Below are 25,916 nucleotides of genomic sequence, written 5' to 3' on the forward strand. Positions count from 1 at the left end.
ATAACAACCCCCTGCAGTTTACCAGCAGCAAGTGAAAAGGGCAGAACAAAACCTCAGTGGCTTGGCCTGTGAAGTGAGTGGTGTGCTTGGCTTTTGTTTTGGTTTTTTGAACACTGAGATGCAGAAGAAGAATGTGAAGAAGAGAACCTGGCACCCCAGTGCATAATCCATTTATACTTTCCCAGTATTCCCTCATTCATACCCTTTTTAGTCCTATTTAGGAGTGCTGGAAATCCTAAGGTTAGGTGCTGTTGGAGAGTGACTGCTGCCTGTTAAAACCAGTGTTTTATCTAAAATGCTTCATGGAGGAACCTAAGCAGGGAGCTCCCAGTGCTCTGTCCTAGCCCATCTCTCTCTCCATAACTGTTCAGTGGCTGAGTTTAATTAGTAGGGAAGCTGCATTTGAACCATTCTGCTCCAGGCGACTGATGTCACCCTGCTGTCAGTGAGAATTAGTGAGCTGAGCTTCTGACATGGCAAGGAAGGGGGTGGGTGAATTCACAGGGAATGACTGTTAACAAAACCCAAGACACATGGCATCCTGACTTAGAATGATGATGCCTGTAGCTGCATTGATGCTACCAACCTGGCTGAAGAGCTGGGATTCCCATCACACCGTTCCCTACGAACACTTACTGAACATCACTGGTGTCTTTCATGGTTTCTTTGGGCTTCTGGAGGGGATTCTGCCTTTGATCCCCTTCTTTTTGCACTGTATACTACACTCTTGCATAGGATTGCCCACAAATACAAATTTAAGTGTTCTTCCCAGAGAGCTAATAAATACTTACTTCCTTTTCTAGATCTTTCTCCTGTCCAGTAAAAAGATTTCTGTTGTATGTTCAGTTCAAACTAACACTTGAGCTAAGATGGAGCTCTTCACCCCTAACCCCCTACTCTGAACTCCGTTGTCATCATTTATTATTGTCATCAAGCCATCGTTCTGCCATTTCGTCAGAACTGTAGGCTGGCTCTTGGCTTCAGGCTGGACTGCTCCATAAGGCTGTGACACCGGTGAAGTTGTGGATGCTGAGTTTTTAGAAATCCTAAAATAAAATTTGGATTTTTGTTTTCAATTTTTCTTTCAATTCAGCTCAGGCACAGTCACTGAAACCAAACTACTGATAAAAGTCTCATGGAGGAGTGCATTCTGTAGGTCAGACTAGAGAGCTGCGATGGTTTTTCCTGGCCTTAGAGACCTTGTAAGGTACCATTTTTCCCAGCAATACATGAGACTGTTGCCTGCTGGGGCAGCCTTCTGGCCTCAGATTTTGACTCAGGAATTTTTGCTCTTTTCTGCTTTTTAGGTAATTTTTTTTGAGCCTATCACTTTGTCCATGCCACCCCTTTCACAAGCTTCCTCTTTTTCTCTGGCCCCAAACAAACCAACTCTTGGTCTTCTTTCACATTTCTTTCTCTGCGGGGGCTCTGCCTGTTTTTTTCAAAGCAATGAGATAAGAAAGTTTACATTCCTAATAATAAACTTCAATACACATAAAACTACCCCAGAAAGGCATTCCAGGAGATGTTAATATTTGGGAAAATAAATGCGTATTTAAAAAAGCAGTATCTCTCATGATTTTAAAGTACAGTCCAAATCTTGCACTCTTCTTGCAGACAGCTTCTCATGTGCTGCTTTGGAAGTTTTGCTGGAGAAAGGCTGCAGGATTTGTTTCAGTAACAAGCTTTCTGAAATAAAGAGGTTTGTGCAACTCCACCCTTGTGTGAATGATCTGAAATGACCAGAGGTTGGCAGAAGGCCCAGTTAATTAAACTGTTAATTAAAACAATGTGAAAGAACGCACTCTGCCAGGAGATGCAAAAGCCCATTCATTACTTGCTGTAGCGTGAACAGAGGAATAGTATTTTAGAAAGCATGCATGCCAACTAGGACAAAGAGTACCTTTCTCAGCCACAGACAGGTTGGGATCACTGCACGGTTTGCATGGTCCAATCATCTGTTGGATCAAGGCGCGCTGGAAGTTTGGAGGCTAAGGGAGAACAAAGTTAGCAAAGAAAAGTAAAATAAAAAGGAAACCAGTTACAGCCCAGCTGTGCAGAACCCTGAGGCTTCTTTTAAACAAAGTTTCTTAACTAAAATATTCATGGGAGCCTTAGGCTGTGTCTACCTTAGCAGGTACTGCAGTGCAACACTAGTGCATCTAGAGAGTGTAACAGTGCCGAGGACCCATGTGCCATGACGCTTGTTTTCTCTGGAGGGGTTACTTCAAACTAGGTTTGGCCTGGTCTCGTGCCCATTATTAGCTCGAATGCATTATGTGCCCTTATGGAGCTCACCTTTTGCTTTGGTATCATTTGAAAGAACTGAGTGTGCATGCTCTGAGGTTTGCATGCTGTGAGGGAGTTCTCTGATATGAACTGAAGTGATTCCCTTCAAAAGTGCACGCCAGGGCTAAGTTAAAATGCTTACATGCAGGCACTTTTTAATTTTTCAGCTTGTCCAGAGAAAGTAGTAGATACAGGCACAGACTGTTTGGAAACCTTATATCAGCATATTATTTCAGCCTCTGGAAACCAGGATAAAGCTATTCAGAATCAACTTTGAGGCTAGACTGCAAAGGATGGCCATGGTTCTAGAAAAATTAATCAATAAAATGGTGTGACTACCTGCAGTAGATCAGGGCTCACAGGATAAAGTTGGGAAGTAAGAAGAGTCCATTTTCACAGGATGTATTTGCAGTTTTCAGTCATTACAATTTGTAGCACTTGACTACAAAAGGGTGCGGCTCTAGGGGATGAAAAGTTGCATTGCCTCTGCAAAATGATCCTAAGCTAGGTGGTGTGCTTTCCAGAAATAAAAAGGGAAGCTTTAAGGTGGTCAGAGAGAGTAAAAGTCACAGTTTCAGGGGTTGAACTGACAGAAATGAGATCTGCTACCTGTCCGTTTTCCATAATAGCTGCGGGATACATGGCGCTGCTGGGTCGGTCCCGATGGGCTGGCAGCAACATCATCATCTCCCGAGAGTGGCGGTACTTATCTGGTAGAGAGGGAGAGCCTGTAAACAAGTGAGAGCAATCACGTACACGTGACAAACAACAGCCAGGTCTCCGCATGCCCAGGGATCTACTCCTCCTTGCACTTTGTTCACACGGATGATCTTACAGGACTCAAGAAAACATGGTGCTGAGCCCACTAAGCAGCTAACTGTTGGTGGGGTGCATAGCACGAGGATGAGGTAACAACTGGCTTGTTATATACAACTAAAGACATACCACATGAAGGGTATAAGATGCATGTGTCCCTAGCTGTCTGTTGGAAAGTGTTTCCTCTTAAATGACAAAAAAAAAAGTGGGCACCTGTGTGGAATCAGCTGCTGTACAATGCCTAATACTCCCTTGCTCCATAAAGTGTTGCAGAGTTACAGAACTCCATAAAATTGTGCATTTTAGGACTGAATGTGGGAGAAAGGGATAAAAGCTGTAGATGCAGGAAGTTACAGGAAGCTACTTCATTCCTCAGTTCTCGTAGAGATAGTCTGAGGTGTTACCATTTAGGTGGTGATACCTTGGCCAGCTTCCTCTTTGTTACAGCAAAACAAAACCCAGCAGTAAACAGAATTGTCTATAAATGTGGGTGGCGCTTTGCTTACAATGCTGCTGGGTAACATTTGAGTACTGCTGAGCATGTTGGTATCTGAGCCATTTTATGACAGCAGGACGTTTACCAGTGCTTAGAGTTAGCTAGTAGGAATATACTTGACTTAACTCTTAGTTATCTGTATAGTTGCCATTTAAAATGTTGGGGTATTTAATGTAAGCTTCCTGGCATGTGGAATTACCTGGGACTTGCGTCCTTCAAGGTAAGTGTCATGTAACAATATGCCTTCTGATATGCAACAGCTGACAATGGATTTTTCCCAAGAGAATGATTCTCATTAGTGACTTCCTGAATTCTGATATTACTGATACATGCATCCCTTGGGATGCACAGTATTAGGCAGGAATTGATGTTCTGAAGCTGCTGGAGCGAGCTTTAATTTGCACTGCTAATTTCATTGCGTCACAGACACGCACTTAACAGATGGCAGCACACAGCGCATTACAGAGCCATGCCAGCTGTTGGGAATACATGCCTGCTTTGCAAACTTTCCACAACCACACGCATTACCTGCGCAGCACTCCAACGTATGAGCAAAGGCATTGGTGCTGGTTAATGCAGCTTTTACCCCAGCAAAAGCAAACATGCAGTTTTGGGGACTGATACTCAGCACACAGTGGAAGGAACAATGTGTCCAGCAGAATGCAGGATAAGGTCCTACAATTGCAACAATTCCATCAGGGGTGGCAGATCCCAGATTAATCTACACCCCCACTCCGACATGAACAGCCGCAGATTATCTGCATTCTAGTTCCGAACTCATTTTCTCCCCAGACATAAAACAGAAACATAATTAGACAACATTATTTGCTCTTATATACAACATCAGCTTGGAAAACACAGTGTTAACGCTTTATGCTGAGTCTCTTTTACTCACACATCACAGATAGTCCTGTTTCTGCATGACCAATGTAAGGATGCTGAACATTTAGGTGTGCCCAGAACTATGTCACAGCACAACCTACACTGTAAACTTTTCCTTTTTATCTTGATATCCTTTGTTCTTTTATATCTAAGATGCAAACCACCTTTATGTGCCATCAGTTTGTATGGGATTATAGTTTCCACAGACCTTGCTCTGCATGACCTGAAAAATCCCGTATGTGCTAAGTAAGGTGGCAGTCTAGTTTACAAAACAGCTCTGCTGTTTGGTACCCTAAATTTGAAATAACTATAGCTATAGGAGTGTAACAGATTATGCCAAGTATCCAGTCTGCAACCAAAATGAAGTACTGATACTTTTGAATTGTGGGCCACGAGAGGAGTGGCTATAACTGAAGCTTTTATTAATAATCAGGCCTGCTTCTTTGCCCAGAAAGTGAGCACAACTACCATGGCTCCTCTCACAGACTGTTGGACTTAAAAAACAAAGTCAAAAAAGCTTTTAAAAGTTTCCAGAGCAGCCAGTGGCCATATAAGACACTGCAGCACGTATCAGGGCTTATTCCTTTTAGCTTGTAGCTTGGTACACTGCATGCATGCTGCACTGAATGTACTATTAATGAGAGAAAAACCTATGTGAAGCAGAGGTAGTTTTTCTTTTTTAATTATGAAAATGCTAATCTAATTGTGACAAGTATCAGTTCTAAGGAATAGAACTGAAACTCAATGTAGTTAAACTCCAAAATCAATGAATCCCTTCTCCTGATGCATCATTTTCATTACTGTTATGAAAACAGTTCTCTCCTGCACCAAATCATAACTTTTTTTGCTTTAAGAAGGAAGTTTTTAATGTAAGCACATGGGTTCTTACAAAGTGCTGAGTAAGACACCAGGACTCTTCCTACACCTTGAAAAGGGGCCTGTGTTGAGGAAGGAGTAGGAATGCTTTAAGAGGCGAGTCATCTAGTGTCAAGTGGGAAGTGCTTTTAGAGCAACTGGAGGAGTCCCAGCCATATTTTAAATGAAGTTACTGAAAACCCCCATACCAATTCCTAGCTCTTGCCAGGCTGCTTTGTATTACAATTTCTGCTTAACAAACATGAGCTTATGCAATCTTTTAACTGCAGTAAGGTTAGAGCACTGCCTTATGAGTCACCTCAAATGAAGCCAAACCAAACTCTGAATTTCTTATTGATTCTCCATTCAAAACCTTTGTTGCTTTCTTAACAGGGAAGAAGTTTGTTCATCTGAAACAGTAACTAGTAATGCCTTTATCATTAGCACGGTTAGAAAGTTCTTACTGTATTCTGATTACAATTCTGTTTAAGAATTTTGCTCTAACTTGTGCGCATTACAACAAATGTAAGGTTTGCTGCTTTAATCTGCTGTTCAGTGATATCAAGTCATTAATCTGCTGTCTGGATAAGTATCCTTTAAAAATTTTGGATTAATGGCTTTATTATTTTCTTTGGACTGGCCAAATCATTTGCTGTGTTGCTGTTTTAAACATCAGTGAAAGGGTCATGTTTTGGAAATGAAGAATTGGAAGTATGATTTAAATATCTGCTGGATTCTTATTACAAACAGCCATGGCTTCCTTTGGTGACTTATAGAACTAATCTGTATTATAAAGATACCCTCAGAATAGTGCTAGTAGCCGAGCTCCAGAAAGGACTCTGTAGTTAAACAGAGAAGGTGGTATAAATATCTGGATAAAAGGATAGTCGGGTTTCATCTCTAATGTTTGAATCAATGAGAGAAGCATTTAAGCACCTGACAAAAAACCTAGAAACCCTACTTAACCATGCTCAAGTTAAAGCCACAGGTGACAAAGATGCCAAGTCAGTAAATTTAGGTGGCCTGTACAAAATAAATCATTGGGCCTTCGTATATTTCCCATGTGAAATGCGGTTTAGCTGCAGCATCGTGACTATCGTAGCTTTGTTGGCAGTCTCAGCAGAAAGGCCAAGGATTGGATGGGTCATGGTGACTGAACTATCCTCTCACCTCTAGAGGTGGTCCCTCCAGGACAGAGATGAGGCACATTGGTGGGGGCAGCGTGGGGAAACTTGCACGGCTGCCGCCCATGCTGTATCTGCTCTGTGGGTAAATAGAGGGCTTCAGCCTCCAGTGGTGTCAATCCAGCACCTTTCACCAGCACTAAATTAAAAAGAATATAAATAAATACCAAAAAAAAGGAAAAAAAAAAAAAGAAAAAGAAAAAAGAAAGGATAGAGGTGCATTGACAGAGCTGCACATGTAAGGTTTCTGAAGTACCTTGCTCCAGCCTATGATACTGGTCTCTCATTTTCACAACCATTAAATTCACCCAATTGAAAAACAAAACAAAAGGAAAAATCACCAAGGAGAAAAACAAAGCTCTATTACCACAGTGGAACTTAGGTGTAAGGGTTTTATCTTGTTACAGACAACTCCATTCCAGACAGTGGTGTTGTAATAACCACAGTAGTAAACTCGCACAGTGTGAAACACAGCATCTGGGACTTTACTGGACATGAAATCCCACTGTCAGTGGGTAACGTCTGAATGCTGTGCTCACCTAACTTAAAAGTGAACAAAACGAGCAGAGAAGAAATGTCGTATCATAGGCTAGCAAAACAAGTTAGTAAGAGTGAAGAATAAAATAGATACATATATTGAACTAGTTTTAAAAATCATTACTTCTCTTATTGCTTTCTCTTTGTGGTCATTTACAGTGTCTAGTTCTCATCTCTGGGAGGTGCTGTTGGCTCATTCATCAGCACTATACCCTTTGTAGCGTTCAGCATTGTTTTCTAAGCAAGAACAAAGAATACAGTGAAGAGGGAAGCTGGTGATGCTGTGAGGTCGTCAAGCTCAGAAAGGCTGTCACAGCCTGTCACTGTGAGCACCAAACCCCTAAAGATTCAGACCTCACATGCCAGCTGAGGCACATCCATTTAAGGACATCTTCCTGACATGACAGCCCTGTACTCAGTCCCCTTTTCCCTTTCCTGTTTGTGCCAGTTTCATCTGGTTACTTCACTATATGAATTGCCATCATTTTCCTTCTAGCCCTTGGTAATTTGTGAAGCTATTTGCCTCTACCTGAGGATGTCCACTTCTCACCTTCATACTCCATCTGAGCCATAAATTAAATCGCTTTGATGCATTTGTGTCGTAACAACAGCCAGTCAATTAAGATTTCAGTGTAAGATTGAGCTGGCCTGAGAGAAAGGGCCCTTCTCTGTATTCTCTGTCCATAAGGAGACATACAGTTCTCCTGCATGGAAAAAACGGGTAAGATTTATATATCAGCCTATATCTCTGTCTATATCCTGGATACCTTCCTCAGATGCCTGTGGAAAGTGGTGAGAAATTTGCGAACCTGCAGTTGAGAATCGGAAATGAGAGGAAACAAAACTTGAACGGAAGTTACCAAAGTCAGGCAGTTGCACAGAATGGTTTTGCTTCAGCTCTGAGCCTTGGGAAGAAAATGATGAGCAGTATCAAGCCCAGCTACTGTAACAGCAGAACCATTATGAGTACCCCTGGAGTCTGTTTTTGCATTTTTCCTTTCTTCAAGAATTTCCCAGCGGGGAAGCCCTTCTTTAATGGCAGTAGTTAAAATTCCTATCTTTCAACATTCATTGTATACCTATGCTTTTGTATACACATATTTCTGGCTAAACTGTCTCAAGTTCTATTTTGTGCCATAATTTCATTAAATGCAGAAAATGATTTTTTTTTTTCCTTTGTGTTCATGATCTCTCTCTTTCTTTTAATTACTGTACCAAAGACTATTCTTATTTTCCTCCTGACTGCCTGCACAGTGCTGTGGCGGAACAATGGAAATCATTATGAAATTTGACTGCCTGAAACCAGCATGTATTAAAGATACATTCCAAAATACTGCTGAAAAAAAATAATAAATCATTAAATTCATTTCTGGAGAATGAAAAGCAATTTTTAAGAAACAGTTTTTGAAGAGGCATTTACAGCTCCAAAAGAGAAACAGCAGTGTATCTCAGTGTAGGTGGTCTTTGGCTGTTGCTGCCAAGTTCAGGGAATGCCTGCAGAGACACTTAACCCTTCACTTGGACCCATCCGTTCTTACCTCGAGCACTGGAAGGGGCAGAGTTGATCATCTGGGACGGTGCCGAGTGAGTGGAGCTCAGGCTTGAGGTGGAAGGGCTAGCCTGGGATGGGGACAAAACAGAGTCGTTGGTGACTGAGCTTTGGTACCTGGAGTTAGGGTAAACAAGCTGCAGGAGGCAGAGGAATCATCGAGAGAGGACTGAGTGGATCAGTGCATTAGATATTTACCTGCCTCCGATCACCCAGTGCATCCTCTGTCTAGGAAACAGCTTTGGTGCAGGCCACCGATTAGCACTCAGGACTATGGGACTTATTTCACCCTCCCACAAACCAAGAGGAATCCTAACTGCATAAGAACAGGTCAGATAAATAACATGCCAACTAAAATCTCACTTTCTGAGGGCAACAGTATGATCTTGGACCACCAGATCTGCATAGTGTTTCCCCCCAAAGCAAACGTAACTGAGTTATTGTGTTACCTTTTTTGACCAATGTTAGATTCTACCTGTTCAGCCCTTTGAAAAAAACATCACAGGGCAGATCCAATGTATGTGTGTAGGTGAAGTGTACTCCTCCTAACCATAACCCTCCAGAGCATGTTCTGTGTCGTCTCTGACAGCCGCTGCTGCCTGTGCTGGAGCTGTACCTGCATGTGGTACATGTCTTCAGCAGTCTCCCCCACAGAGCTGTCTGTTAGGATAACCAGGTTTCCTGTCTCACTGGAGGTGTGGGATGACAGAGAGGATGACGAGTGTCGGACTGAACCAAGCAAGTTCAGTGGGCTGGAACAAAACCAGAGACAGAACAAAGGCCTATTTTTTGAACCTGTGTTTTACAAGCTGTAAGTACCTACAGTTACCTGATGCTTTAGGTCACCTCTAGGTGTCAGATGCTTTTAAAAATCAGGCCAAGTAAGCTTAAACAAATCCGTAAATGTGAAGTAAGTGATGATAAGGTCATATGTAAGACAACATAGGATGCAGAATTTGGAATAAAAGCCACCCATCATGATGCTGGGTGCATATTTGTTTATAACAGAGCTTTCTGAAAGCACTCTCATTTTTAATGCTGATGCATGATGAGTGGGAGCAGCTTCAAAAACACATGCCAAAGGAAGCCAAACACAAGACACACAGGTCAAAATACAGTTTTCCTTCTTGCATCTGCTGGGCCTCAGCAAGTTGAAGGCAACTCTGTAGCTGACAGTAAATTAATACAGCCCAGCTGGTGTGCAGGCTGCACCCTCATCTCACTCAGGAAATCAAATTTTCTTTGTCACCACACACACAAATACATATTGTGTACACTAGAGAATCTCCCTTGTTTGCTCTGAGAACTGAAAAAGGCTTTACAGAGTGAGGAATTTTGGAGAAGAAAATTTCAGAGACAGCTGTCAGCTGCCAAGTCACTAAAGGGTAAGAGCTACTCAATTTTAATAGCAAAAAGAATGACACCATCCTGGATGGTGTCAAGACCAAGCTTCCACAGCTTTTCATGCCAGGCTTTGAAACAAGCTAAGCCATGGAAGACCACCAAGAGAAATCCAACCTGAAGTACAATTAAAGTTGTATAGCTTCAGTGACATTCCCATCACTGTTTGTCATACTGGCATGGATAGGAACAACTCCAAATAATCAGTTTTGGCTGGATACAAAACCACTGTTTTGCCCTGAAAATCCCAATTTTTATCCTCCATCATGATCTCAGTTTTCATAGATGGTATTCAGTTTGAATAAGCATACACGTTTTCAGATGTTTCTGTGAAGGCTGAGCCATTCTGTGGCATTCTATGCAAAACATCTCAGCAGCCTTTCTTATATTTGGGTTCTGATTTGATCAGAATTACAAAGAACAACGATAGGAACATTCTTTGATCCTTAAAAATGGGCACATATTGAGCTGGGTTCTAAATCAAGCAATAAAATACTCTTTTTGTAAGGACCTATTTATTTGATGTTCGCTTAAGAGAAGGTGGAACCTCCAAAGTCAGATTGAATCTGAAGGTCTGAGTAGCAGATGTCTGTTTCTGCTTCTATAGTAAGTGATGGAGTAGCATTTACTGCAAATTGGATTTCTCAACTTTTTTATTCCACTCCTCAAACTTTAATAATTAGCACTGAATGAAGACACAAGGAACTTCTGCCAAAACTCATTCTCCTCTTGCAGTACTGTTACAGCCAGTTCTCGGATCCTTGAGTCTTAACAGCGTGCAGAGATCCTGGATATTTCAGTCAAAGAAAACCAAGGTACCTGTGTCGATGCACCAGCTTTATGCTCTCTGGGCTCATAGGGCCGTGTGAAACCAGAACATTGCTGCGTGGTGTACTAGTGCCAGAACAGGCCGGACTCAGCTTATCCAAACCTGGTAACTCCTACAAAGGAAACATACTTTAGCTAAGTTGGTCATGGAAAATTACGAGTTTTCTTCTCAGAGAAGTCCTTACCTGTTTCCATGTCCTTATTTCCACAGGATAAAGAGCTGTAGTGCTTTAAAACCCCATTCTGTTTATTTCCAATAACCCTTTCTAGCCACTGCTTCAGGAATTAAGGAGAAAAATAGAGGCATAATGTGGCCAAAATTATAGCCACCTGCATTTTCCAAAACAAAGGAATGTGCACTCAACAATACAGATCATGCCCAAACTCTCAAGAAAGGTAGTGAACAAAAACTGTCATCTGTGACCTCTGCAGATCTTATCTGCTTTGAAAGAGAAAGGCCACACTGTAAAATTCTGGTGCTGTTATTTCTGGCCCTCCTTACACAGTGTTCACTTCTAAAAGTGGAGGAGAAAGCCTTCAAGTTAGAAGCTGTCGTGGAAAATACATTGAAAGTAAAGTGCTAACAGACATATTTAAGATAATTCTTTCACATTATAGAAAGATACCCTTTAGTTTGATTGTGATAATGGTCAAGATTGCATCTAGGTATTCCTAAAGATTTCACTGTACCAAGAAGAGGAGAATGCGCTGCAGATGTCTGAGACCCATCTGGGAAAGATGTCTCGAGTATAGTTGTCTCAGAATACTTAAGTACAGCAGAGCACACATAGAAGGAAAGGTACCATTCTTGGAGGAATTCCAACAGGAATTTCTGTTGCTGTCTACACAAAAACACTTCTGGAGGGCCTAATCCATGTCATGCTTCTCCAAACTGCAGCAGCTCTTTCGAACAGCTCAACATCTAACACTTTCTTTTAATCTTTTTTCCTCTGCTTTACATCATTTTCTGCTGTGTAAGGCAGTAATTTAAACCCAAGCTTTACAATTGTTCTGTGGCACAATCAAGGTCACACAAACATTTCAAATTCTAGATTAAATGAAAGGCTAAATTAACATACAGACTAGGTACAGACTTCCTTCTTGCACAAAAATCAAGAATTCTTTTGATAATCTGGCAATCCAGTAGATTCAGCAACGCTGACTCAAGCCCAGTTCTACTCTGAACTTTACTGCCACTAACAGACATTAAATCATAACTCTGAGTATGTCAGCTTACGTGGTACAGACTGGATCGCATCATCTGGAACTGGTCTATGAGTTTCTTATGCAGGGGACGCATTTCTGGGTGTACAAATTTCTCATGGACTGCCAGACCCACTCCTAAGACATGTACCTGGTAAAAAGAAAACATCACATCACAAACCCAAATAACTTGCGTCTAAGAGCCTGTCCTGCAGCTCTGTCAGTGTGCAAGGGAGTACTGTAAAATATGCCACAGTTCATTTACAAGGCTGCTGGTAATGAAGCAAGCCTAAGGAGGCCTGGCAAGTTCACAGTACTTCAGCAAGTACTTTGTGAGACAAGCACATTTATGTCATGTTGGATTACGTTAAGAGAGAACTGTAAGAAATTACCAGCTTGATTCTCTCCTCTGGAGTGAACTGCATTACATCCTCACACAGAGGAAATTCCTTCCACCCAGTGTCAGAGAAGGGGTCAAAGTTGCCAACAGAGACTTCTAAAAGGAGTTTCTGATACTCAAGCAGAACAGCAGCAGTGACAATGCACAGTCACTCTTTCTGTTGCTCATTATCTATTTTCAAAGGTCACTTTTTCGGAGGTTAAACATACAATTCTAGTGGTTGAATGAGATTATATAAGCTCTCAGATGAAAGAAAATAGCAATGATAGTAGGCTGAAGATGTATATAATTCCCTACATGATCCAAAATCTGTACAAACAATAACTAATTAATCTTCAAACATCCTCTTGAGGACTGAAGGGAGATAAGCATTATCTTTATTTTACAGATGGGAAATCTGAAATGCAGTTAGGTGATTTGTTGCAGAAACAGGCCAGGCAGCTCTGTTCAGACTTGGACACACTGTTTAATGGGGTATATCTTGCCACACTGTCAGTTATGAGGGATGTGATTTTCTGATTTCGCTCCCATCACAGCATCCAGCTAGCTTTATCTATCAAGATAGGTCACAAACACACTAAAGAAAAATAAAACTGCAGAGCATATAAACGGGCATTAAGCCTCCCTAAGCAACTCTGCCAGTTTAAGCACAAGCCTGACCTGTTCTGTCTCTGGTATTTATTGGGAAGACATAACTCAAAATGCCAAAAATGAACAGCAAGCTTGGAATGTAGCAAGATTCATACTGGATAATAAATGGAGACAGCAAAATTAATGTACTTCAAGCTGAGCTTCACCTCACATCCCATAAGGTGAATGGCTTATTCATAAACTCCTTGGCTATCTTCCCCATTTTTTAGATCTCCTGTATCAAAATTGTTTGCTTCTGAATGAATCAGTTGGATCTGATATGTCTAGACTGACTGCTGATGAACCCAAACACTGTGGTGATGTTCTTTTGCATCTGAAAACCAGTACCTGCTCCTGCATGAGTTCCTTGAGCTGTGTGATCTTCTCTGCATCTCCAGGGTGCTTTGTGATATAATCTTTATCGAAAAAAGCCTGTAGGAAAAGGGAAAAAAGCCTTCTGCTTACTGGAAGATAATTCATTGTAATTTGGTGTCAAGGATGAGAGGAAAAGGAAAACTAAATACATTAAGCTAACAGCAGCAGCTCATTTTTATAGCTTTCAGCACTCCGGGATCTGGGTAAAACTGCAGTATGGTTTTAGCAACCAAGATGAAGATCTGACCAGGTTTCTCCATGTGACAGTGATAAGCAATAACCCTGAGCCTTGTATTATCCAGTTATTTGAATTTTATATAGTTTCCTTCACAGAACTGTCTAAAGATACAGGAATTGAGTGGCTACTAATGTAAGGCGTGGAGAGCATTCTCTTCACAGCTCTGTAGGGAAGATGTGTCCCACACCCCTGGACCACTGCTGCCATTTTGCAGTATTTCACCCTAGACTTACCTGTTGCAATGCAGAGTTTAAGTAACAGTTTGCCAAAGATGATGCCCACTAACATACTGCATGTAAGATCATTTTAGGGTTACAGTGAGTCTGAAATTAGCCAAAGATAAGGGCTGAGTCACACAAATTGGTGGGTTTTCCTGATTACAGGCCCAATCAGTCTCAATTACCATAAGTCCCATTACATGCTTGTATTGCAAAATAAATGTATAATGTAAGCAGTACAAACAACCTGTTTCACTCTTTCCTGCCAAGTGAGGATTTTCAGCTAAGCCAGGTTTCATTCTTGAGAAACTCCACTGTCAACTGCACCTACTGTAATGCAATATTCCAGCTCCATCTCTGGATCCTCCTGTTGACATGTGGCTATGCACTGATGCAGAATCATCAAATAGGGGTTTTGACCTCATATTTAGATCATGTAGGTGAAAATTCCTTATCTTCTTAAATCATACTCTCTTTGAAACAGAAGTGGAAATAAAATTGACAAAAGGTGATAGTAAATATGGAAGCAGAGCCTGGCTTACCTCCTGGTACCGTGCAATTCCCCCATTAACTGCTGCATCAATCACTCCATTCAGACACATACTGAGAAGATTAATGTTACCATGCATTTGTTTATGCTGGTACTGGCTTATCAGTGTTCTCAGCTCCTGGTTTTTGTTCTCAACCACTTGAATGGCATTTTCCAAAGGACTTACTTCAACCTCAAAGGCAATAAAATATAGTTTATTCCATGGACACTTCACTGAGATTTATTATCTTCTTGTAATGAAATGATACTCTGGGATTGTTCAGTGATCTCTCTTAGTTTTTACTGCTTTGTACAAAATAAGCTACATAATAAACTTTACTGTTGGCAATGCTGTGTTTCAGGTCACCGAATTGTGACAGCTTCTTTCTGTATTCTGAAGACATGGCAATGGTGCAATTATTGCATCTTTTTGGCACTGTCTCCATTATACTGTGACGTTCCCTCACATGATTCTCCTGGTTATGTTCAGCAATTTTTTAGACTAAATGGTAGAAAAAGGACATACTTAATCATTGGTAAACTTCATCATTTTAAACTGCAAGATTTCAGCCACAGGAGTTTTAAGCTGCCTATCCCATGTTCTCAGTAACTCATCATTTCAAACCCCAATCACAGTAACTATGAATGTTACCAGCTCTCTTCTTTCCACTTCAAACCAACGAGAAATCCCAGGCAAGCTGTGAGTTAAGGTCAGAGTGGTTCGTTCAATCCACAAGCTCTGCAAAGAGTAATTGAGGGTGTGAGGTACCAGGTGAATCACAATCACATCATCTGTACTCTTACTAGAGGTGCTAAGTAGGTAAAGTTCACACAAGAATACATCAACCTCCTGAGCAGTAACTCATTTTGCAGAATGTCATGTTGAAAGTCACTTGGAACAACAACCCCAGAATTCAGTATGCTCTAAAGCAACACATTCAAGATCTCCATTCATTTTTAAAGGTCGGTCAAGGGAACCAAGATGACATTGTGGGCATAGATATGGCAGTAAGAAAAAACAATCCAGCCAAATGAGAAAGCCCCATCCTTGCTTGAAAATGCATTCCTCCTGCCACTACAACAACTCACCTTTAAACTAAATGCTTTTATCAGGTCAGGTGTGTAACCTTTAGATGCAACAGCTACTTGTTATTTGAGTTACTACAGCATCTCGGGCCATCAAATCAGGGTTACTTGAAAGGCTGTATCAGCATAAAATAACAAGACAGTATTTGCCTTGAAGAGATAAACACTTAAACACTGCTTATTCACTACTTCTACCTTAAATTCATTCTCCTTGTCCTTTGGGCCTTTGTGGAAGGGCCTGTCATAACGGAATTTCCGGATGTTGTTGACTCGGTAAAAGCTCTTTATGCGATCAGGGACACGGTCCATTTGCAACACATCTATATTGTCTGGGATGGGAGTCACTGCATAGATCTGTAGATCTGTAAATTAGGTAGTCAAAGAAAGCCACAGGACATCAAACAGAAAAGCTATCCCTGCTGTGGGAACAAAAAGGATGGTGAATTCAGTAAGTCATGCTCCTCTGCATTTTCCAATACTCTTCCTTTGCAAGTGATCCAACAGAATGCTAGAGTAGAGTCCTAGGAGAGTCTAGAGAGTTATAGTACCTCACAGCCAGATTAGCCAAAGAGGACAATAACTGAGGATGCAGAGAGTATGTAGTAAGACATCCAAAATACCTAAAGCAGGGAAAATACCCAGTTCCTATCAGTTTTATTAGAGCTAGGTGCCTCATTTGTGCAGAAACTTCAGTCAATGCACTTAAGTATCTAAATAATATTTCTGTTTGACAGATTTCACCGTAGATACTTCAGCTTTGTCTACAAACCAAAGGTGTCCTCATTCCATCAATTTACAGCACAGTTTAATTGAACCACTTTAACCTCAGCGTAACAGAGAAGCTCTCTGCAAGCATAAACAAACCAACCGAAGTACAAATACAATACCCCGCTGTCTATGAAAGTACCAGCGTCATACAGCAAAGAGTGAAAAGCATGTGTTACAAAAGACAAGTGGGAAACAGCAGCCTATTTCAGGAGAGTTCACTTGATGACAATTTCCTGATGGTTAAAGGCCTGTGCAATATCTTTGCTGCTGTCACACAAGCCAAAAAGCAGCGTCCTCATGACTGAAATCTCCACAAATCTCTGCAGACACATTAAATGTTATATGGTTCAGTCATTAAATGTATATAGAATTGTACTGGTTGCATCAAATCACAGTGCTGATTACCAGTGAGAGGAAATGAGATTCAAAGCCTTAGGTATGAAATGGTTCAGCAGTTTAAAGGAAAAGGGCGACTGCAAATATAATAATACTGATGTGAAAAATAAAACACAGTGGAAAATAACACTTTGGAAGGACTATCCATTCCCAACAAAATATTCTCCACGAGAAGATACCAAGAATACTTTTAAGGACACAAAACACACATTATGGCAATGCTGACGGAAAGCTAACACAAGGATGTGACTAAGCAGACATGACCATTCTTTTCAAAAGCACATAACACAATGAGCCAGTTAATGTCTGCTATAGACAGGGGTGTGGGTTTGTCTATAGGACATGGTTTTATACCTAAGGCACTGAGGAACTGAGGTGTCCAGGTTGATGACCTTCTCAGTACCACCCTTCTCTGTGAACACCACAGCTGCTCTACTCGTATCATTGAAGGATACACTGGGCATCACACTGCAGTATCGAATCATCCGGGTGGTTTGGGTGCTGCATTGCAATGGCTTGTGGGAACTCGCTTAGCATCCTCTGCTGGAAGGCTTCCAGCCTCTCATAGTCGTGGCCCCGACAAACATACTCCTTGTTCTGCAAGAAGGACAAGCATAAATTAATCTCCTTAAAAGTAAGTTAAATTCTGTTGGCTTTTATCTCACTTTAAATTTTGCTGCTTCAAACCCAAAGACAAATGACGGTGTCAATATGCTAATGTGAGAATAAAATGTGCATTTAACACAGCTGATACAGCAATAATTCCTTCCTTTTCCTTTACAATGCATTTCATCAAGAAGTGATGAATAAGTAGGCTGTTCCAGCGACCTCTCAGCAGGAAGATGCCTCTGGTCCATACACACACAGCATTCAGTCCTATTGTCTTTTCTTATTTGCTTTTCAGACAACTGAAAAGGGATGCTTTTTAAAATGGACTATACTGAAACATATCAATCAAAACTTAATACCAAGTCACCAGCTCACTGCTCTACGCTGGGAAAGCTGCTGTCAAATACAATTTACACCAGAGATGGATAAACGTCCTCAGCATTCCATAGAACAGTGGGAGATAGATACGTTTACCAATTTATCAGTTATACGTAGAGAGGAGTCGTAACAAACTGTTCACAAAAATCACTGCTTCATCACTGCTGTATTGTCACAGCCATACAGTCCTCCTCTGATCATGCTGAACAATCCATCCTCAGGAACTCCCCTGTCTGTACTGGAGTAATACGGAAAAGCTTTACCAAGAATTCTCACTAAAAGCCCTAAAAGCACTTCCCTCTTGATGAACAAAACTTTGTTTCTGCTAGTAATGGAAAGCTTTCACTTAGATATGCCTCGCGAGGCATTAAACCGCTTGTGGAGAGTTCCTCGATGCTTTTTGAGCCATCTCAAACTTTGAACAGCAACACACAGGATTTCTAAAGTCCTCAGTGTCATAAAGTCTGTCCTAAAGTGTCTTTAACCCTAGTTTTAACTCTCAAACCTGTAGCAGTAACTAGAAGTACAGGAAGAATTTTCACCTTCATAAACCAAAGAAGAGTTCCTCCCCTTCCATTTCCTGCATGTGGAAGCTACAGTATATGCAATCATGTTTTGTTAATTGCTCTGGAAAAGGGTTCTGGCCGAGCAGTTCTTGATCTTGTAGCAAAATCAAAGAGAAAGCAGCAAAACCCCATCATGAAACACAGCCAAGGAGTGTAGTTATCTTTGGCTTTGCATTTCAACTTTATGGAGCAGATCTCATGTTCCAGCTGTGACATATGTCACTTTGTATGCATCACTCACAGCAACCAACGAACTGGGAGACAAATGGCATGATGAATCCTGGCAGTTCAGTCTGTAATGCTCAAACACTGCAGCCATTATTAAATTTGGAGTGAGTCCATATTTGAAGGTGAATCTCTTCATGGCGTTGCATTCTCTATTTTAGCTTTTGATTGCAGCAATCCAGAAAACTGTAAGCCTATAAATAATGTTATTGTGATTCTAAAAATAATGCCCTGAAAACACCTCAAAGCTAAATTTAATAGACTTGCCAACACAAGATCTCAGAACGTGGCTTGTCAGGTCTTACTTGAACTTCTGGTAGGTGGAAGACATGGACAGTTTTAATTTACTTATGTAGGAAGGCTAGAAATAGATGCAGAATCCATAGAAACATGAACAATGGCATTTCTAGACAAAGGGTTCTTACAGATTTAGAAAGAAGTTATGTTGTGTCTTAAGCTATACAGCAATAGACAAAAAATGAGAAAAGAACATGGAGTTATTTGATCATTTAAAATCATTTTCCCATATCCATTTGAAAATTTTAAATCCATGTAAATCTTTTTCTTCTCTAGAATAGCTGCTTCCAATCTCTTTACAGTGTGATCCATGCTGATGTGATTGCTAATGGGCTTAGGCTGTGCTTTGCAATGTGTGCGCTGTATGGATCATTAGAGAGAGAAAGGAGGAGGATGACTTTTAATGAGATTGCTACATTAGTAATCTGCTATCAGAAGTACTGCTACCAAATATAATTGCAGAATTAACAAGGATTATAATTATGTACGCTCATGTTCACTGTTAATGTCTCCAGCCTGGTACCCATGTTGTTAGACTGTTCCACAGAGGGCTGCGCCCTGGAAACTTGTGTGGTGTGGGGCACCTCAGCCATGCAAGGGTGCAAGAGAAAACTTCCACAACATCGTAAGAGAAGTTAGATTCACTGATATTACTTCCAATGTAGGAATGCTTATGTACCATAACGACTTTGTTGTCATTCATTTTATGAAACATCTGTTGTTAGATATGAAAAAGAAATTGTCAGTTTTCTTCCCTGTGAGAGTGGTGAGGCACTGGCTCAGGCTTTCCAGAGAAGTTATGGCTGCCCCATCCCTGGCAGTGTTCAAGGCCAGATTGGACAGGGCTTGGAGCAACCTGGTCTCGTGGAAGGTGTCCCTGCCCACGGCAGGGGTTGGAACTGGATGAGCTTTAAGGTCCCTTCCAATCCAAACCATTCTAGGATTCTATGATTGTATGGAGGTCATCAAAGGGCTGCTACTGCTCAGTACTGTAACAGCTGTCACTTCTTCAGATTCCTCTGCAGGTATGTTTCACAAACCCATTTAGGCTGCTACATTATGGCACTCTTCACCCTTGAATAACATGAAGCCACTTCTTTATCCATTGGTGTTTTCACCTTGGTTAATTCCAACTTGCCTTTATTTCCCCTGCCCATGCTTCCATTTAAAAACTGTAATTAAACACCAATGTTTAAGTTCTAGTTAAAAAAAAATAATCCCAAAACCCCAAACCAACCAACCCCAAATCAGAGGGAAATTTAAAGAGTACAGTTTTCAAAATGGTACAGTTTGGCTTTTTGTGGCTTCTTACTGTGTAACTCGAGTGGTGCCATCTCCTGACAAGCTACTTGTTTAGAGAGAACACAAAACATGCACCTCCAGTCCTTGAAAGCACGCTCTAAGTTAGCTTGGCCTGTCAAGCTAGATGGCATTTACCATCAATTTGTAGACGGCTCTTGCAGCAGTTGTCAGATTATATTCCTTCCTTGCTCTGAGCTAACAAGAAGGCATGGGATGAGCAACTGTCCATTTTGATTCCTCGTTAGAAAAAGAAGATAACTGCACTTTTAAAATGGACTGCAGACCCAGCTGATGTTGTTTGCACCAGCAGACAATAAGCTCAAAGTGAGAACATGGCCAGAGAAGATTCTAGGCTTTTGCTGAAAGAGGCAATTTTTGCTTGCAGACAGTGTAAGAGAGTCATCACTCTGGTATTAGAATCATTCTGTCGTGTGAGACTTTTTAAAGCCTGATAATTTGAGATGATGAAAATTAGTTGAGTAATGACCCAGCATTGCTGCAGTACAGCGTTTTGCTTAATATAGAGGCAGTTTGTGCTGCATCTGCAGGTCGTCAAAAATACACACAGGCATGACTCAAACTTCTGCTCTCCATTCCCAAGAACATTTCCAATGGACCCCATCCTTCAGTTCAGCCAGAAAGCTGTTTCTACTTGTGCAGGCAGAGAAAAAACATAAGCTGGGTAGCAGACACCGTATCTCCACAGCGAAAGTACACAGCCTTTAACTGCTGCTCTGAGCCTGGCTGCTTTGTCAGATTTTGCATAAGCCTGGCTTACCCGCAGGAAAAATGGGAATTTCCGACCATAAAAGCCAACTCTGAAAAACTCGGGTTCTAAGCGCTGCTGCTCCATGATATTATCGTAATAGGTGGCTTCCATTTTCTGTGGAGAACAAAAATAGCTGCTATCAGACCCTTAAACATTAGCATCTCAGGACACATTGAGACATCACATTACCCTTTTGCTCCCACTATTTGTATGAAAAGACCAGAATTCTGTTAAAAGCTACTAATGAAACAGTCTCTGTTCATGGTGGAACAGACTATGGGATCCTCATACTCATTCTGCACTTCTGGAGATGACATATGAAAATCATCTTCTTGTATCCCATTTTAAATTAAACAGGTCTTGCATGTAATCTTCTTAGCACTGCAGAATTAATGGCAGAGCTGAGATTAAGATCTATGTTGCCTAGCTCACAGTGTCCTATTCTTTCCTACAGCTCAAAATCTATACCACTGCCTGGGAAATTACATCAAGTCAATTGGGTTCGCCTTAATTGAGTTGAGGCGCATGAAAAAGACTGAAACAAAATTAAATCTTCTACAGCTCTGTGCACCAGTAGGTTTAACATGGAAGAAAAAGGGGTTTTGAAAAAGTAAAAGGACTTTTCTCTAGTTCCAATTATTAGCTTTGTGGCACTGTGCTAGCATTTATATCCAGAGTGGGATTTCAAGACCCCTTGCCAAACTGAATCTCAGTTGAAAGGCTCACAGGAATTTCATTATAGCAAAAAGATAGCTTTTTGAAGGGAAGCAGCAGTTTGACATCATTGCTTCCACTGCAGGGAACCCTAACAGCAGCTCTGAGTTCCAACATTGTATCAAGGTTTTGTTCTTGGTTCCCACACCTCTCCGTTCTAAAATGGAGAAAATCCCCAAATCACTGCAGGAAAAGTGAAGGGATGTGTTGAATGATGTGAGTGGCACAGAGAAGAACTCTAAAGAGTGGGGAGAAATTCTAGTTGGTTCAAGGCAACGCAGATTTAGGAAACCTGAACAGAAAACCAGTCCCACACAGGTGAGTGAAAGGATGAGGTGAACTGGTTCTACTGATCAGCTGAGATGCTCTTCATCTGCCAGCTGATTAGATCCAAATAATAATGAGGCAGCAGCAAGAACAGCTGATTTACTGATGTTTTAGGAAAGAAAGTCTTTGATTCACAACTGGACTAAGCCTTTATCCTGCTCATCATTCATGATTACGGTATCTCCTGTACAACAAGATGTTCTACATGTCTACAATAAAGAAGTGCACATCCAGGATGGTCACCTAAACGCTCTTGAGGGTCACTCTGAGGAAAACAGGTTCTTCAGAAGTGCAGTTCATGAGTCCTCATTAGACAGGTATATTTGGATAAGAATAAATTTGACTTTTAAAGAGAATGTAAACCACTGTGTATAAGAATACATCCACACAGCCTAAATCTTCAATTTGGATACATGCATGCTACCCCAGGGGACAAAAGCAGAATGAAATATTTTAACATTCATAAAGCTTTTAAGTAACAACCTGAACTTTTGACTTGCACGATGCTGCAAATGTGCCCTGATTTCATCATGTGCTTGGTTTTACTGGTTCTTGTAAATTGCTAAGAACACCAGAAATGTTTGCCTTCATTCTCTCTTGTTCCTCTCATGTCAAGGGAGACACAAGCTGTCTGTCATACTTTTGGAATTAAAATGAAATATGTGTTTCCAGGCCATTTGAGCAGGAGGTTGGACTAGACGAGACAAACTGCTGCTACTTACTCGAATCCAGCTGAGGCTCTGATAATCATAGAGGCTTTCGTACTGGATGGCCAGTTCTCTGCACAGCGGGATTCCAAACTCCCAGCTCTGTGAAACCAAAGCAGATCACACTCACAGCAAACAGACTGTTATTGCCAGCGCAGCTGAGAGGAATATGGAAGCTCAATTTTGGGAATTCATCTGGTATGAAATGCCAGGGATTAGATGTGAAAATGCAGTGTGATGAAACGGTTTCCATTAAGTATCAGATTAATTCCTTCTTCAAGATGGTAACGGAGGCATATGTTCCATTGAAATCACACACACATACTGCTTGCTTTTGACAGTTCATTCATGAGACTGGGAACTTAATGCAGAGAAAGATAATATACCCCTTTAACCTACCCCCAATATCCTTTGATTTCTGCACTAAAACTCCCTGGAGCAGAGCTGGGGCTCCCCAGCAAAATGCTCCCCTACTTACAGGGCTGCTGCTTCTTACTGAAAGCACAAAACTGTCAAGCAATGGGAAACACTCAAATAGACGGACAGAACACCCTCAGAACTGACCATTATTACTGCTCTGAGTGAATACCCGTATTTAGAACTGAAAGCAAAAAATCTTCCAGTCTGCATACAATAAATCCTCCCTAGCATACCATACACATTACCCTCAGAGGTAAGGCAGAGAGAGACTGAGTTTGGGCACCTCACTCTGAAAGACTCCTGTTACATCACTTAGCTTCTTAAAGCGCTCATTCTACACCTTGATCTGAAATCACTCCATCTCTTTATCTTGCAGACAGGAAGCCTCTAGGGGGCACTGACTGCTTGTTACCACACTTACATAAAGGAACCCCAAGGTCTCAGTTGAACCTCTACTGGATTAACTTTTATGCATTACTGGGCTAACTTGCCTGTTGTTTTAATGGGGACTCTGTTGCAGTGAAAACAAAATTAATGTGTGAGTTAGACTATCACCTAAGGTTTTAGGAATATTTGTAGCAATATTGTAAATTATTGGTAACAGCAATTAACAGTAATTATGTAAAATATTAGCACTCAATATGGAAATACTTTTCCTGGTTACATGTATCTGCATTTAAAAACGAATCTCTACACTGTCTGTTTTAGTGTATTAAGTACTTTACAAAACTTCACACATATTTGTAGTGTTTGGCCTCTCATCCTTAACATCAGGAAAGCTTTTTATCTCTGCATAGCAAAACTACCACATGTAGTATTGTAGCAAAACGGCAAATACTACTACATGTAGGCAAATAGCAAATAGCTATTTGCTGAACAGCAAAACTACTACATGTAGGAACTTTTTTATTAAAACAAGGGATTTAGTAAGAACTAAAAATGCAAAAATAATGATTGTACATCTATTTAGGTTCAGTTAATTACAAAAACTTACATAAGAATTTGCTAGATAGAAGATTCTTTCAGAATCAATTGGGATATTCTGACAGTAATTTGAGATGATGGGAAGCCTGAGGTTTATTTAGCTAAATACAATACTTACAAGAAATTAACTAAAAGACCAGGTACTTGACTACTCACAATATTACTCAGGTATCTGTGATCTCAAACAGGATTTTCACTGTGAGTTGTCAAAATCCATGGCATACAAACTGATACACTGAATTGGGATCAACAGCAGTAACCAGTTCCATGTTTATATTTGCAAACACAAGCACCATTGCATTGTTTAGCAGGTTTCAATGTTTTTTAGAGAGGTACCACACACAGATTTTCAGTCCTTACCTGATCTATATTCACTTGAAATAATGGGAAAGTCTCTCTGAAACATCTGGCCAAGAATAAATGGCTTTGGTCACACAGAGTGTGAGCAGAGTCTCACTTCCAAATGGGATGCTATATAATTCTCTAATCTGCCTTGTGGACAGCAGCAGAAAGCTACCTGGCTGTCTTCCCTCAAGGTGATCCTAAAGATGTGACCTTTTCAAGCTCCTTTTCACATCTTATTTCTCTTTATACCAGCTCTTTTACATGTACCCTGATACTATTCCCATCACACTAACTCAGGCTTTCTCTTTGTTTCAGTTGGATTTCCACACAGATAAAATCCACTCTGCTACCTGGATATTCTGCAGCTACGACATGAGATAGAGAAGCAAAGAAACACAATATACAGGTAACTTCTTAGAGAGAGAAAAGGGTTTGAAGACATTTGAAAGGAAAAAAGAATGAATGGGTATCTGAGTCACTGGGATCCTCACTTTTAAAATCTGTGATGTTCATGAGTACCATCCTCACAGTCTAGAAAGTTAATATGTAATTCCATGTGCTGTGCAAGCGTCACTTCCCTCCAGAGCGTCGTTCTTCCCCCCTTCAAATAATTTCCTAATGTCTCCACTGTTCATTTCCCTCGTCACTACTTTCTGTCTTGCTGAGGTCTGATCTGGTTGCATGTTCTATATCATGTCCTTCTCTTGAAAAACACATTCATATGACAATTATTGCAGCTTTCTCCTATGGCACCAGGAACTCTCAGTTGAGTGCTACTGACTGCACACAAAGAGGCACAGATAGAGACAACTGGCTTCTGTAAGTGTGCAGCTTACATCTACTCACATCCCAGGGCGCAGATTTCTTTTGGAAGTACAATTTACATGAGGGTGCACAAGAAAAATTTAAATATTGGGTATGGAGCACACGATCTAAAACTGAATGACTTCGGAAATACAGCTTTGGGTCTCTCACAGCACTTGGCTGGCTCAAAGGAGAATACACACAGTGGTGCTGCAACTGGAGCTGGTCAGAATTTTAGTTAGTAAAATCTAGCAGTGAACTGGACAGAAAAGGGTTGTGTAGTTTTTAAGCTACTGCTGTCCAGAAGCATGATCAGCTGGGTTCAAACTGTTCTATTCAGTCTTCTTCAACCAGAAAACTTTTGAGTTTTAACAGACAAAATTGTGAGTTTAAAAAAAAAAAAAAGATAAAAATCTTCAGTTACAGTTCTGCACCTGCACACTCTCCTGACTGAGCCAGAAACCAATTCAAAGCATACCAGGAATCAATAGGAGGGAGCACACAACCAGAGTGAAGGCTAAAAGGGCTTTCAATACCTTTGTTCCTTCCCAGCACACAGCTGCAGCCAACAATATTGAGAATAGGAGTGACTCAATTCTGCATCCCACTGCAGTGCCCCAGGCCTGCCATGGGCCATACCACCACTCCTTGTCCTCCACTGGCATGGCCTTTATGTCAGACTCACAAGGCAGTCTTGTGGCCATAGTTTTACCCCATTGCTGTGCTGAGAAAATTGTCCCACCAACAAATGCAGATATTTTTTACTTCCTTTTAATGCTGCTTTGACCT

The 25,916-nt window shown here is 41.0% G+C and overlaps 1 protein-coding gene and 1 long non-coding RNA gene across 10 annotated transcripts in view; one reads left to right on the forward strand and one right to left on the reverse strand.

The window, feature by feature from the left end:
* The window catches only part of DOCK3 (dedicator of cytokinesis 3), a 203,559-nt gene that overhangs the window by 4,139 nt on the left and 173,504 nt on the right, over positions 1-25,916 (reverse strand). For 4 of the 9 annotated variants that reach the window (XM_061458271.1, XM_061458270.1, XM_061458267.1 and 1 more), the window contains 14 exons: positions 22,590-22,676; positions 20,836-20,940; positions 17,136-17,277; positions 15,712-15,878; positions 15,083-15,169; positions 14,444-14,623; positions 13,419-13,502; positions 12,075-12,191; positions 10,829-10,950; positions 9,225-9,360; positions 8,598-8,679; positions 6,509-6,661; positions 2,899-3,017; positions 1,904-1,991 (listed from right to left, as the gene is read on the reverse strand). In XM_061458271.1, the coding sequence (XP_061314255.1) occupies positions 1,904-1,991; positions 2,899-3,017; positions 6,509-6,661; positions 8,598-8,679; positions 9,225-9,360; positions 10,829-10,950; positions 12,075-12,191; positions 13,419-13,502; positions 14,444-14,623; positions 15,083-15,169; positions 15,712-15,878; positions 17,136-17,277; positions 20,836-20,940; positions 22,590-22,676 (1,669 nt within the window). The remainder of the gene's footprint in view (positions 1-1,903; positions 1,992-2,898; positions 3,018-6,508; positions 6,662-8,597; positions 8,680-9,224; positions 9,361-10,828; positions 10,951-12,074; positions 12,192-13,418; positions 13,503-14,443; positions 14,624-15,082; positions 15,170-15,711; positions 15,879-17,135; positions 17,278-20,835; positions 20,941-22,589; positions 22,677-25,916) is intronic. The other 5 variants (XM_061458276.1, XM_061458273.1, XM_061458275.1 and 2 more) reach the window with 3 other exon arrangements.
* Positions 1,320-25,282, forward strand: LOC133271847 (uncharacterized). The gene is made up of 2 exons (XR_009744275.1): positions 1,320-1,702; positions 24,639-25,282. It is a non-coding gene; the product is annotated as an uncharacterized LOC133271847 (long non-coding RNA).

Source organism: Pezoporus flaviventris, unplaced genomic scaffold (assembly GCF_033815535.1).
Source record: "Pezoporus flaviventris isolate CSIRO_AGI_PZ_B2104156 unplaced genomic scaffold, CSIRO_AGI_Pfla_v1 ptg000026l, whole genome shotgun sequence".
NCBI classification, from domain to species: domain Eukaryota; kingdom Metazoa; phylum Chordata; class Aves; order Psittaciformes; family Psittacidae; genus Pezoporus; species Pezoporus flaviventris.